Below are 13495 nucleotides of genomic sequence, written 5' to 3' on the forward strand. Positions count from 1 at the left end.
AGACTGATTTCAGACTATCAGGTCCCAGCTCCTAGAGGGAAACCCTCATTTATATAAAAGTATTATCATCTTCCGTGAGAGAATTCTTTGTGAATGTAAAGATTTCTTACATGAGTGAGGGTTAACATGATCAGGGCTCAACTGTGTCAGCTCTTAAGGACAAGTACTGCTTCGTTTGGACTTTGTACAACTCTTAGCAGATTGTCAGCACCTAACCATAATAAATATAGAGCAAATATGCATGAAAAAATAAACCAGCCTTACTCTGATTACAGTTACATCAGTCTAAATCAGGAGTAACCCAACTAAAGTCATAAGTAAAATCATGACCCAAAGGCAAAACTGTCAATGACTTCAGTGAGGTGAAGATTTTTGTCAGGGAGGTCAATGCTATAAAATCCATCTCTATTTACACATTATATATAGTTACATTCATTAGAAGTTTTCTTATCTTGATTAACCAGCTGACACAGGGAGACTCAAATAATGCTAACACTGAAGAGGTACCCAAACATATTTACTGGAAATTGGAAAGCTTCAGAAATGCATCATAGGATCCATTATTTAGCCTTAGACATTGCAACTTGCACAACCTGGCCTCTCATATGATGCTAAGGCGTTTTTCTCTAATTAGATTCCATTTAGAGAATCAAAGATCTCCAACACTTCCAAAACACTTGCTCAGAAATACCACTGTGTATGAATCACAAATGCAACGTGGCATTTAAGCACGAGGTTGGGAAACTTGACTTCTTTTTCTCTTTCTATATCCAACTTGCGTCTCTCCAGCTCCTGCTGTATAGAAGATACGAATATACTCTGATTATCATACTGCATGACTTCTCAAATTAAACAAGCTAAACTTTGAAAATACACCTCCCACAAACAGAATACTGACAATCACTAGATATCTTGTTTTTAACTCCATAATATTCCAGACATCTGATGAGGACGCAGACTGTACCCATCTCATGCTCTAGGCCTGGAACCTTGGGAGATGTGGGCTAAATTCTTGGCTCAACCAAACAGTCAGTGTGATCTGGGGAAAACAATCTAGTCTCTGTACTTCAATTCCCAAAACACGAGTGTGATATTTCTTTTATTCCGCACCTTGACATCTTGCTTACTTAGACTGCAATCTCTTCACAGCAAAGATGGTTTTAGGCACACCAGCCTGAGGAAAGGGGAGTAAGATCTCATCTAGTGCTTCTACATGCTACTGTAGCGTATACAATCAATCATATTAGATATAATGCTCAAACACTTAATTTCTGCTCCCATTCGATTTCCTCCAAATTTTTTCATTTGCGCATTCCAGTGTCTAAGCCTAAACTCTCCCAGCGTGCATCAAAATCTAACTTGGGATTAATCTTTCTACTGCATTAACCTTCATAACCATACCCTCGCTCACTCTATTACAAGTATCTCAACTCTACTGTTTGTAAATTCCCGCAGGCAAATACTGTGCTGTCTTCAAAATTGTCTTCTACAAGGAAGGTTGGAACGACCTTTCTGTTACTACCAGCAAGCAAGAACCTGCAAGAAATGTGGGGTTTATGTTTAGTTTAATATCCTCCCTCTCAGCAATTTATTTGCAGAGTTACACGAACAACTTACCGGTGATAGGCTTCCCGGCGGTACTTTTTCAGAGCATGCCCATCCATGTTTGCAGGGAGATCTGCTGCATTCTGGAGTCGGTCGCTCCATGAGGTTGTCATCTTTAAATGCTTATTTAATTCTAGAAAAGGCAGAAAAGAAAAGTTTGCTTAAGTTCAAGGTCTGTTTCACCCTGAAGTTGTCTAACTGTTTCCTGGTTACTAGAAGATGCAATGCTACTCAGGAAGTTTTGCAAAGTGCCCAGAGGAATGATCTGTGTTTGCAGGTCAAGCAAGATGCTTTCCTCTGAGATGTTAGGTGAGATAGAGAGTCAATAAAATAGACAGATGGGAAAGCTATTCCACATTGCTGGAACTGCAAAGACATTCCTATCCTTCATGCTGAAAATTTATTTAGAGACAGAAACCTTGTTTTAATTGCTGAAAAGGCACATTTTTGACCTTAGAGTTACTAGTATGCCTTAGCTATATCTGACAGAAAAACTACGCTTTAAACATGAGATAAACTGACACGGCAACTCTACAACCCAAAGCGGGACCGACCTTGCCACATCCACCACAAGGTAAAAATAGAGAGTCTTGTCTCTGACGTTGCTTTTTGTTTGTTCTCTAAGCAGCAAAGACAAAACTACAGAAGAGACGGATGCTAAATAAGCAGAAACAATTGGAAGAAAAGTAGAAAGATTATCCTAATATCTTGTGTCCTCTGCAGGTCAGCCACATTCAGGCAGAGCAAAGAACACACTGCAAAACCATAATACCAGGAATGCAAACATCCACCACCAGATCTTCACACATATAACTTCCTCCACAGATAATCTGCACCCCTTCGCAAGTACTAGTTCTCCAAAATAAGCCAGCGGATAGTCTTTATCTTCAGAAAGGCCCTGCAGTGAGGCAACAGGGGTACATTTCCAACTGCTTTATCAGCACACTCAAGCAGTCCTGCTCCCCCCGTCGTCCTTCCAGACACATGTCCTGCTGCATCTCTGGCATCAGATGATTGGCATCTAATGATTAAGTAGCCCCACAGTGAGTCAGTTCAGCTCATCAATCCAAGCTCTAACCCATCAAAACAAACCCACCGAAACCAAACAGAATCGTGATAGTTCTCCACTGGTCAGCAGGCTGAACCCAGTCCAACCTGCCATAACTCTACCATTAGAGCCAGTGTGAGGAATGGGGTGGAAAGTGCATCCCACAGTTATACCAAATTAGGTATAACATGAAACCACACTCCTGTGTAACCAATACAACTGCCGGACCACAGGACTTGCCTTGTTTGCTGTTCCTTAAAAGAAGACAAAAAAACCCACAAACTACATGAATACAGTAATCACTTTCAGGCACCTTTAAAATATGACTGCTCTCATTTTACAGAAGGGAAACCAGATGACTTCAGCAAAGTAAAAAGTAGACTGAATGCTCAAACTGGTGTTAGAAATCACTGCACTTTTGGGTGTCATGCGTGTGCTCACTCTCCTAGAGGAAATCTGTATTATTTTTTAATTTTAATCTTGATTAAAGAGCAACAGTTGCGACTGTCACAGCATTTGTTAGTGTATTTACCTACTATTTGCCTGTCATAAAAATCAAACAGAAGGCAAATAGATTGGCTGTAAGAAATATGTTCCTCCCTCCCCCAGCATTCTCCGCTCGTCTCCCAGTTACTATAAGCAAGGTTTACAAATGCATCTTATGCCACATCCTAAAGGTCACCAAATTTAGGCTTTGGCAGGCAGCCTAAGGGAACACATTCCAGAGCTGAGAGCTCTCTACCACGAATTCCCTCCAACACACCCGCAGGTCACCGGCAGGAACAGGGAGATGGGGCATGCCAGCCAACCGCAACTTCCACAACAGGGCATGCAGGGAGAAGCAGCTTCTAAAATAGCCCGGCCCAGGCCACTAAGGGTTTATAAGTAATTACCAGCTATTTAAACCATGCCCAAAGGCAAGTGGATGACAGCACAGGGCGCAGAACTAAATGGCCTGCAAGCATCAACCTGTTCCACTTCAAAGGCAGGGCACTCTGCCTGTGGCACAGTTAGCTACATGCAGCGGGCCTGGGTGGAAGAGAAGGACATCGGGAGAGCTGGAACGCCCATGCGAAAGAAGAGTGACAGATTGCAGGTCAGTGGATGAGAGAAAGCAGTCTGAGACACGCAGCACGGTGTGGGGTCTAGTACAACCCCAACACTGCAAAATACAGAAAGGGCTTGTGTCCCCAAAGGGTGGAAACCTGTCTAGCCCGTGACGTTTTCAAGACAGTGCAGATCATGACTGCCTCGGTCTTACGTGGAGCTGTTTTAAAGCTACTAACTTTGATCTGTGGATTCAGACCCAAAAGACATGACGCATTCAAGGCCCCTAAATGGCAAATAAATTAGCACTGAAAAAAACTGTTGAATGGCTGGTACTATGACTCTTGCAGAGGAAACTATGAAAGCCAACTCACAGAGGTCTGGATCTGGATCTTCCAGCTGAAAGCAGTCTGAATCCAATGTAGCCACCATTTTGAAGGGCTACACTGTTCTGTTTATCTAGCCAGACACATTTTAAGATTTTAAGATCTACATCCCCAGCCAAAGCCAGAGATTTTTCATTATGCTAGCCGCCTCTTCACACTTTATCTTGTTCGTGTCACCTCCATGCCACATTCAACAGACATGCTCTGGTTATACCATGCTGACACAGGTATTAGGGCAGGACTAGTCCCACTGGCCATCCACAAAAAGCATCTGATATTTCAGCAAACATTTCCTACGAAGATTCCTAAAATACAGACAGCAGAAGAACTTTAGTGGGTTACCTTTAATAATATCCTTTCTAAAATGAGGAATGAGTGAAGCAGCTGAGCTCCTGTGTGATGAAGCTCTTCTCTACTGTAAGAGAAGCTACACAGCATCATCCTGTGTGTGCTGGGATTTGAAAAGCTGAGATTTGAGGAAATCACAGAAGTCTGAGTTTTCATAATTAAACAAGAAAAGCTGGAATTATTTTAATCTTCCAGCAGTATTTTGCTGTAGCTGTGATGAACAGAGTTCACAAGCAGGACAAGGTTTGTAGACAGAGGCAATATCTTTTATTAGACCAACTGGTATGGCTGGAAAAAAACAGACAAGCTCTTGGGCACACAAGCTTGTCTAAGTTTTCAAACTCTATCAGTTGCTCTAATAAAAGATATTACCTCTACCTACAAGCTGTGCACTTGTTTGTTTATTACAATTTTTTTGTCCTAGTGTTTATATAGCATAAAATAAAAAATTCTAATGATGAAGTTTTGTACTCCGTGAACTCAAAGGCACTCCTTCAGTGTAGCAGGCTCTACTGGCACTCTGACAGTAGCTCACTGTTCTGAAATAAAACAGTAACAACTTGCAAAAGATAGTGATGCATGTTGCCCACCCAAAAGCCTTGCTCACACAAGAAGTCTCACCGACTTTGATGAAATTGTTCTGATGCTTCAAAGGTGTAAAATTCAGCCTACTCGCATGACTAAGAGACACGGGACCTGATCGCTGAATACAATTGTTCCACTTCATAGTGGTGCCAAAGACAGAGAGCAAACTAAGATGGGGTAAATCACTCCAAACATTTGTAAGCCACTGGATTAAACATCTAACAGAGCCGGCAGCCAGCCACTCGAGATTCTCAACTCCGAGCAACTGAAATACGATGCACCTTTTTCTTTAGTTACAAATCTATTTTTGAAATCAATAATCTGTAAATAGCTTCACATAAAAATAGAAACCTTTACATAGATAAAGCATGCCAGAACATCTCCCTGTAATTTATTGCAAACATGCTCCTTGCTAAGGCAATCTTAATTAAGCATCTGATAGCACTCATGGCACAGGGTTCATTTTGAAAAAGTATTTTGAAGCTCATCTGCGAAGCTTTGATCCAGAGCTACTGTCCAGCACACAATCTTTTCTCCAAAAGAACATGAGATTTTTAACACATATTTTGAAATAAACCCATTTGCTCCTTTTGTCAGATTCTGGCTGATTTCAAGTATTACCCATAGTACACTTTTTTTTATATATACTCATACATATGTATAAAATAACACCCCCCCCAAAGCATACCTCTTCATGGAGTTTTACTAATTATTTTTCTTATCTCCTTTTGCCAACAGATAGTTAGAAATTTCTGCACTTGATAATACTCCTGTGTTCAGTTTAAATGCACTGTCTGCACTTTCTTCTGAGTTTGTTTTTAACGCTTTGATGATGCAATGCCAAATCAGAGACTCGCACACTAAAATGTAGATAAACAACATAGCAATGACAAACCCACTTTTTCCAGGATATTCTCTGAGAGCTTATATAGCAGAAAACAAAAGCATCGCTAACCAATCCCAAGGTTGTAACATACACTGATTTGCCATGCACTACATCTGCCTGTTTCTCACACATTCTGTTTCAGAAATCCTTAATATCTTTTTGGTACGACCCACACACATACATGCACACTGGCAAAGCAGATCCAGCCAGGAATCATCACGCCTAACATTAGCCATTTAAAATCTTTACATCTAGTCTGAGGCTGTGGAGGTACAGACATGTCTCCTGGTGCCCTTGCCAAGCCAAGAGCAGTCCCTGGCTCCTCACTGCAAAGCTGCTCCTTCTCAAGCGGCTTTGTGGGGTCTCAGTGACTGAGGACTGACCCAAGTTAAAACAACCCCAAGAAAGGGAAAAAAAGGGGGAGCAGGACTGGGGTTGGCTTGTTCAAACTGGGATCGTTTTCCTGGTCCAGGTCATGGCATGGCCTCACAAACACTTCCAATGGGCAGGGCAGGGGGAAGGAAAAACAGTTCTTGCTGCTGCTGAGAGGCCTGTCCATGTAACTGTGGCTAAGAAAAGTGAGTGACTCACTTTGTAGGAGCGTCTCTCTCACTCCACTAAGCATAGAAGGAGCCTGCATCTAGGACAAGTTTAGGCTAGACACTTATAGACAGCTGACATCAGAGGAGGTGAACCCTGCTCAGGTTAGCATCATATCCTCCAGTCTTATGGAGCATCTGACATCTTGGGACAGACTGCAGAAAGTGGCCAGGATTGTGTACTCCCCCTAAATAGCATCTCCTACTGCCAGCGTGGGAGACAGACCACAGGGCTTGGCAGACCACTGGCCTCATCCAGTAGGACAGGCCTTACGTCTGCGATCCCAAAGCACTTCACAAATTCTCATTCCCATAATACATTTGTGGCAGCAAGAGGTGCTGTCTTCATTTAATCAGCTGACAATAGCAGGGCACAAAGAAGGTAATGACGCAGATCAAGTGGGAACCAAATGCAGAGGTCCTAATTCCCCAAGCCCTGCACTAACAACTAGTCTGAGTTCCTATCACCAGCAGTGTGATCACACCCAAAGCAGAGATACTTCACATACTCCTTACACAGTATTTTAACATGTATTCAGATTTCAATACTGAGCATTGACTGCCAGACAGAGGTCAGCTAAAAGTATATTAAATATGTTATGCTTAACAGTATTAGCTGCATAAATATAAGCATGTCTTGATACATATGCCCTGCTTAAAATTGCGCAGAAGGAATATTTAGACTGATACATCTTTAGCAAGCTCGAATCTCTACACATCTTTAGAAATGCCCAACTTTTGCTCCATTTTCAAACTTTGCACTGACCCTTTACTCTCCTATGTTTCACTCACGTCCCCGGCCTATCCACTTGTTTGCTGTGCAATCATTTCAGTCTCCTCTCCGACACCGCCACACAAGCACTGTGCTTGAGCTCACTCGCTCTGCCCATGCGGAAGCTCTCTTCAGAGGCCTCTGCTGTTCTAGTTGCAATGAATCTGTCCAGTACAAACACCAATTGCTATTCCCCTTCCCCGAATTTGCCTGACTTTTGATTGTTAGCTCCTTGGAGCAAGTCCTTTTTTGTGCAAACTCACATTTCATTCAAAGGGTGACTAATCTCAGTTAGCTGAGCAGATGGAGGCCCAACTAGCAGTGTTCGGCAGAGAATAACCCTCAAACGCCCCTCAAATTCAAACTCACATGTCACAAACACACTAAAGGGATGTGGCAAACTACAAAGACAAGACATTTTGGGGCTGCTAGAAGGTAAGGTAACAAGGAATTTCTAGAACTAAAAATACCAACTACCAACTAAGAAGAAAAAAAATGGTAAGTGGCATTACTGAAACCCAGGGGAACTATTCATGTGAGCTGAATACTGGAATCTTTACTCACACCCTGCTTAGGAAGAACAATGCGGAGAAGACGGGTGGGGAACTCTCCAGTATTTTAGAGTTCTGGATAACTCAGAACTGCCAGGTCCTAGATGCGCATAAGTCAGCATGATCGCAGCATCCAAGAGTATCATCAAAACAAACCAGAGAACAGGATAAACCACTCCTTCAGCTCCTACTTGAACAATGTGAGAAAGAAAAAAAAAAGTGTTGTGACAAACCAGCTTGCGAAATTGGGTGGCAGTCCCACTTTTGGAGAGCTAACGACAATAAACAGAGATTTTTGAAGTACGATAGAACAAGAGAAATTATAGCAGAGGAGCAGAAACACTACTGAACAGAGGGAGAATATAATGCACCAGGGGTGGAATTCGTCAAGAAATATTTCTAGTTGTATTTGAAAATGAGGATGATAACAGGTCAATCACCTGATGATAACGGAGTACTTCCCATTCAATTTGCAACCAACGAGAAGGTTAAACAATACACATCAGAGACGAACATTTTTAAGCAGCCAGTCTGATAATGTCTCCCCAGGAATCCTAAAATAATCAGCTGAATAGATTTCAGGCTACATCAAGCTTACCTGATGGCAAAACTAATACAATGTACTGGAAAAGATGACACTGGATTTAATTAATGAAAAATTAGAAGACAGAAATATAATAAATCTTGGTCACTCTATCAGGAACATTCTGTGTGACCAGTCCATGTCTGCAAAATATTGAAGACTGAAAATTATGTGCACCTACACATGACAAAGGCTCTAAAGCAGTTAACTTCTGACTTGTTCCAAGCTGTACAGATTGCTTGGATGAAGAATGACTTTCCAGTCTTATTCTAAATTGCATCTTTACGCAACTGTTACTTCACATGGTTCCTTCCCTTTCTGCCACAACTCTGGGGTGACAATTCAAACCATTTTGTGCTTTACTGCCAACATTATTGTTCAGTAGCCAATGGCAAATTGTTTCCAAAAGGTGTTTTCAATTACTGATGCTTCTGGAAAATTACGTCCAGGACTTGACGTGGATATATCCAGTCCTCTGGCAGCACTGGAAAGCCCACAGTTTCCAAATATCAGCAATGAAGTTTGTAAATGATCTAAACCAGAAAAGTGACATTTTTTTCTCTTTGTGCCTAAAATTAAGTTCTTTATTTGAAATCATTCCCCTTCCGGGTGGCTGCATCTTTGACTACATGGCTCCAGCTTCGTGATGGCAGCAAGCACAAAATAAGCTCTTCCTATCAGAATACTAAATTACTTCCAAGAGACAGTTGAAAGAATACTCTCAGCTCATGATGATTAACTGTAGTTGGCTTTAAGCATGACAGTTCTATATAAGCGCTACACAGTATAGGTAGAGATCTGCTGTTAGGAACCTGTTAACATTAACTAGAGATACATGTATTGAAAACCCAATATACACCTCCACAGTTTTTACTAAGACACTAGATTAGATTCATAACACTGTACTTGCTCTATGGATAGTACTGAGCCTCCCACCCACTGGCTTGCCATTTCCGACACTGGCTTTACTTCAGAGTCTGTGGTTTGAGTCCTGTCTCAGGAAGGGGGTATCTGTTTTCCTCATGTACAGTTGCTGACATTAACAAAGCTGCTTTTCCCAAGAGCATGCTTTTAGTGGAACAGATAAAAGCATTTCCGGTCACACATTTACTTGACTATATTCTGACTGATAACAGTATTTCATGAGTTATTTCTGGAAGGGTAAGGCACAAGGTGGGAGAATGCCACTCATGAAGCTTATTATAGGGTTTGATTTAATTTCAGAATGAATTTTATTTCTGCCATGCAGCCAGATGCTAAAGTAATGGCTGTATAACAGATACATTATAAAATAAGTTTAACAAAACCCTGTTTATTATACATGGATATTCTTCTCAGACTATTTCTACCGAAAATAATATCCACAGAGTGGCTGCTTACATTCCACCATGCCTACAGCTCTAGCAATAGCCTGGGACCCAAATGCATTAGATGTGCTAAAAAAGGCAGAACAGATAAATTAGGAGTTCTTTATGGCAACTACCTATTTCTGTCCAAGGAATGCTGTTTATTCAGGAACTCCAAGGGGCGCTAGTTATTTAAAATATTTTAATTATTTTAAATATAATGATTTAATTATCACCTACTTTACGGATGGATAAAATTGAGTTTGGAAAAAACTATGAAAGCCACACTGCAACTCAGCATGGAGCAAACCCCAGATTTGATCCTTTGAGTACCATGACATATTGCATTCTGCTTATTTATTTGTAATTGTCTTTGCTACCTTGAAATCGGAACCACAAGTTCTCCAAAAGGTTAATTAACTTATTTTCTAGCTTCTATACAGCTTGTGCTTTGCAAGATCTCCTGCGGAACCATTGTTTTTGTTAAGTCCTTTCCAACATACTGCTTCTCATACAAACGGCTCACTAGAGGCAATGCTGGTTCTCCACTTCTTTCAACGTTGCGTGCCCAGTATTGTCACACTGCTAGAAATGAAGAAGGCAGACCACACTTAAGGGATGGGAGACTTGATCCAGAAGAGCAAGAGCTCTGCCACAGAGAACAATTAGCTAACACGAGCTCTCAAAGAAATGCTGTGACTGCAGGTCAGATATGATCCTTGGATATACAAGGCTATCAAGTAGGACTCTCTGTGCCTATCTGTCACTGCTATAAATTCTGCTGGAATAGTGTCTCCAGCCAGCTGTCCCCATTCGAGAACAGCACTGATTATATTGAGGAAGGAATAAAGCTATGACAAGGAGTAAGACTAGAGTGGAAGATTGCCAGTTTACAGACAGACGCTCTGCAGGTGATCTGGAAGCATTTACACACAGGGAAGAAGCATGACAGTAGAGGGCTCTTCAGTCTAGCAATGACAGAACAAGCGCCCCTGACTGGAAATTAAACAGAGACAAAAAATATTAACAGCAAGGATAATTATGAAACAACTTGCCAAGAGATAAAGTAGTTTCTCCATCACCCAAGGCCTCTAAATGAAGGGGGGAGGGGTATTTAAATTAGCATTTTCTCACAAAGACAAGAATTTACACAGAAAAGTCAAACAGCCTGAGCTAAACAGAGGATAAGTCAAGCTGAGTATCATCCTGGTTCCTCTTCACCTTATAAATCAACGTATTTGTGAATAATAACCTGAAGCACAAGCAACATTGGAGAGAAAGCTCCAAAGATATCAATAGAAGGTGAATGGACAGAGGCTCTTCTGAGGGAGCCCCAGTGCAAACTGTGTGCTCTGATGGCCCCAGGAAACTTCCTTCGTTAGAAAAAGGTCTTCCATGGGAAAAGAGCACAGCAGTCTGCAGCAGCCTCTGCTGCAGACATTCCCAAAATGCAGTCCAATTGAGTGCCTGCCAACGGCAAGTATGGACCTGGATAAGATAATGTTCTCACTGCTTTTTGTTTCCAGCTGTTAAATTCCAGTAAGAAACCCGTAACATAATTCATTTTACTCATACTATTCTTCCTGTAAGCAATTGCTCTAACTGCACAGGAATGTTAGATGATTAGAGATGAAGATCAGACTAGAGGTGACTAGAGATGAATCTGATCTCTCTGCTACGATATAGTCCACCCTAAAGCAAATATGTAAGAATTCCCATGTATTTGATTTAGCTGAAAACCGGGAAGTAGCCTTTGATGCAAAAGTCCACCATACTGGGACTTAAATGTTTGACTGGAACCTGCAGACACTAATATTACTGCTGCAAAGATGTAGCACAACAGAGTGCTAACGGAGTGGCAGATTAACATAAATAGCACAAAAAGCAGAAATGTCAGCATGGAAGAAAACACATTATCCTTTCTTTTCTGACTTGCAAAATTCAAACTTTTCTACTTCACCACATTTTTTTCATGTCAAATCTGTCCTGAAGCATCTTTACGTATTGATTCTTTTGTCTTTGTTTATGGCATTTTTTTTTGGGGGGGGGGGGAATGACAAATAAACATTGCCAACAAGACTAGACAAAATTACCCTAGGCTACTCAGGAGTCAGTGCTCGCCCTTCTCAAAGGACACCGCTGGTTTCTTCTGTCCCCTTAAGCTTGTAACCCTTAAGTACAATCTTGGTATTCAAATCTGTGCAAAGATCTGTTACCAGCTCATTAAGGCTAAACACCTCTATGAGAGTTACAGTTCCAAAAGAGAGGGAACAAGATGAGATGTGCCAACCCCAGGGAGAAAGAAAGTTGGAAAGTCACCATTGCACAAACCAATTTCAACCAGGGAACAACTGCCTCTCTAACCTGCTATTAAGGATTACACAACACTAGTTCTTTTGGCATCAGATCATGGTATTTCCAAACAACGACTCTTTTCATTAGATTCGACTGTGTTTCAGGAAGCAAATAAAGACTTAACGGGCCTTTCCAGAAGCAGGGTGGTAACCGACAAAGTATTTGAGATGCACAACTCAGATCTGTAGCAGAGTCATTCTGAAAGCACACAACTGGGTCAACTTGGATAATACAAACAGCCAAAAGCCCTCTTTATCTTCCAGATGCTGAAGGTAAGGGAGGACAACATTTTTATTGGCTTTTTTTTAATGATAGTGCTTGCTGGAAAAAAAAAGTCTTATCTCTAAAGATCATGGTTCCTGCTTCGTTAAGATTTTATATAAAAAGCAAAGATAATAAGAGTTCATTCTAGCTGTTTTCTAATCTTCAAAAGCAAAAGGAAAAAATAAAGATGATTTTTAAGACACTTGAACCCTCTTCCATGCTTTATGAGCCCTCTCTACATGTTTAAGGGCTATATAAACAGAAGTGACAGCAGAATCAGCAGCTGAATTAACTCGGCAGCCTAGAAACATGAGTTTACATCTCCCTCCAGCCTTGGCAGAAAGTTGTCCCGGCTCAGCTCAGGTACAGATAGCCAGCTGGCTAATCAGTGCAAGTCCTATGGGCATCTGGACACAGCACTAGCCAGAGGACGTGCTGCCCAGTAAAGAAGCTGGCATAGTTTAACTGGGGAACACTGGCTCCTCCTTTATACCGAAAGTTGCTGAAAATAAACACTGAGCTCAACAGCTGAAGATGATCTGGTAATCCTGAGAGCTGCTCTGTCAAAACAGACCTTTTTTTTTTCCTGCTACGAGTTTTCTTTTCCTGTGCCATTCCCTTCCTCCTCTACCTTCTTTAAGAAGGAGACTTACCAGATACCCATACACTAATTTGGTCTCTCTTCCTTTTGCCAGGGGAATCTCAGCAGAGGTGCATATTTTGAGATCTCACCTACCAACAAAAGATGGACCAATTCTGGATCATTGACAAATAAACCCATTTTTGCAAAGGAAGAAGGATGAGTTGGGAACTATGGAACTGAATGGGACACAGGAGAGAAAGCCTTAATTCCTAGCACGGCCACAGACTTCATATGCAAAACTGTGCCAGTTTTTCAACCTGCTCTTTGTCCATAAAACACAAACAATGCAAAATAATGATAATCCTTGGCTTGGGTGCTGTGAAGGAAAATATAGGCATCATTTAGAGATGATCTTGTGTCTCAGTTGTCCTAACATACATGGTTCCTGAAGCATATCAGCCTACCACACATTTCATGAGGTTCCTGCTTTGCCCTTAATATTTACAGTTACCCATCACTCTTTCAAGAAGCCTTCCC

The 13495-nt window shown here is 41.4% G+C and overlaps 1 protein-coding gene across 1 annotated transcript in view; it reads right to left on the minus strand.

Annotated features, from left to right (window-relative positions):
• NT5C2 (5'-nucleotidase, cytosolic II) overlaps positions 1-13495 on the minus strand; it is a 65062-nt gene that overhangs the window by 41792 nt on the left and 9775 nt on the right. The window contains exon 2 of the mRNA XM_026110358.2: positions 1618-1738. Coding sequence (XP_025966143.1) covers positions 1618-1718 — 101 coding nt within the window. The 5' untranslated portion in view covers positions 1719-1738. The remainder of the gene's footprint in view (positions 1-1617; positions 1739-13495) is intronic.

This window comes from Dromaius novaehollandiae, chromosome 6 (assembly GCF_036370855.1).
Source record: "Dromaius novaehollandiae isolate bDroNov1 chromosome 6, bDroNov1.hap1, whole genome shotgun sequence".
In the NCBI taxonomy this organism is placed as follows: Eukaryota; Metazoa; Chordata; class Aves; order Casuariiformes; family Dromaiidae; genus Dromaius; species Dromaius novaehollandiae.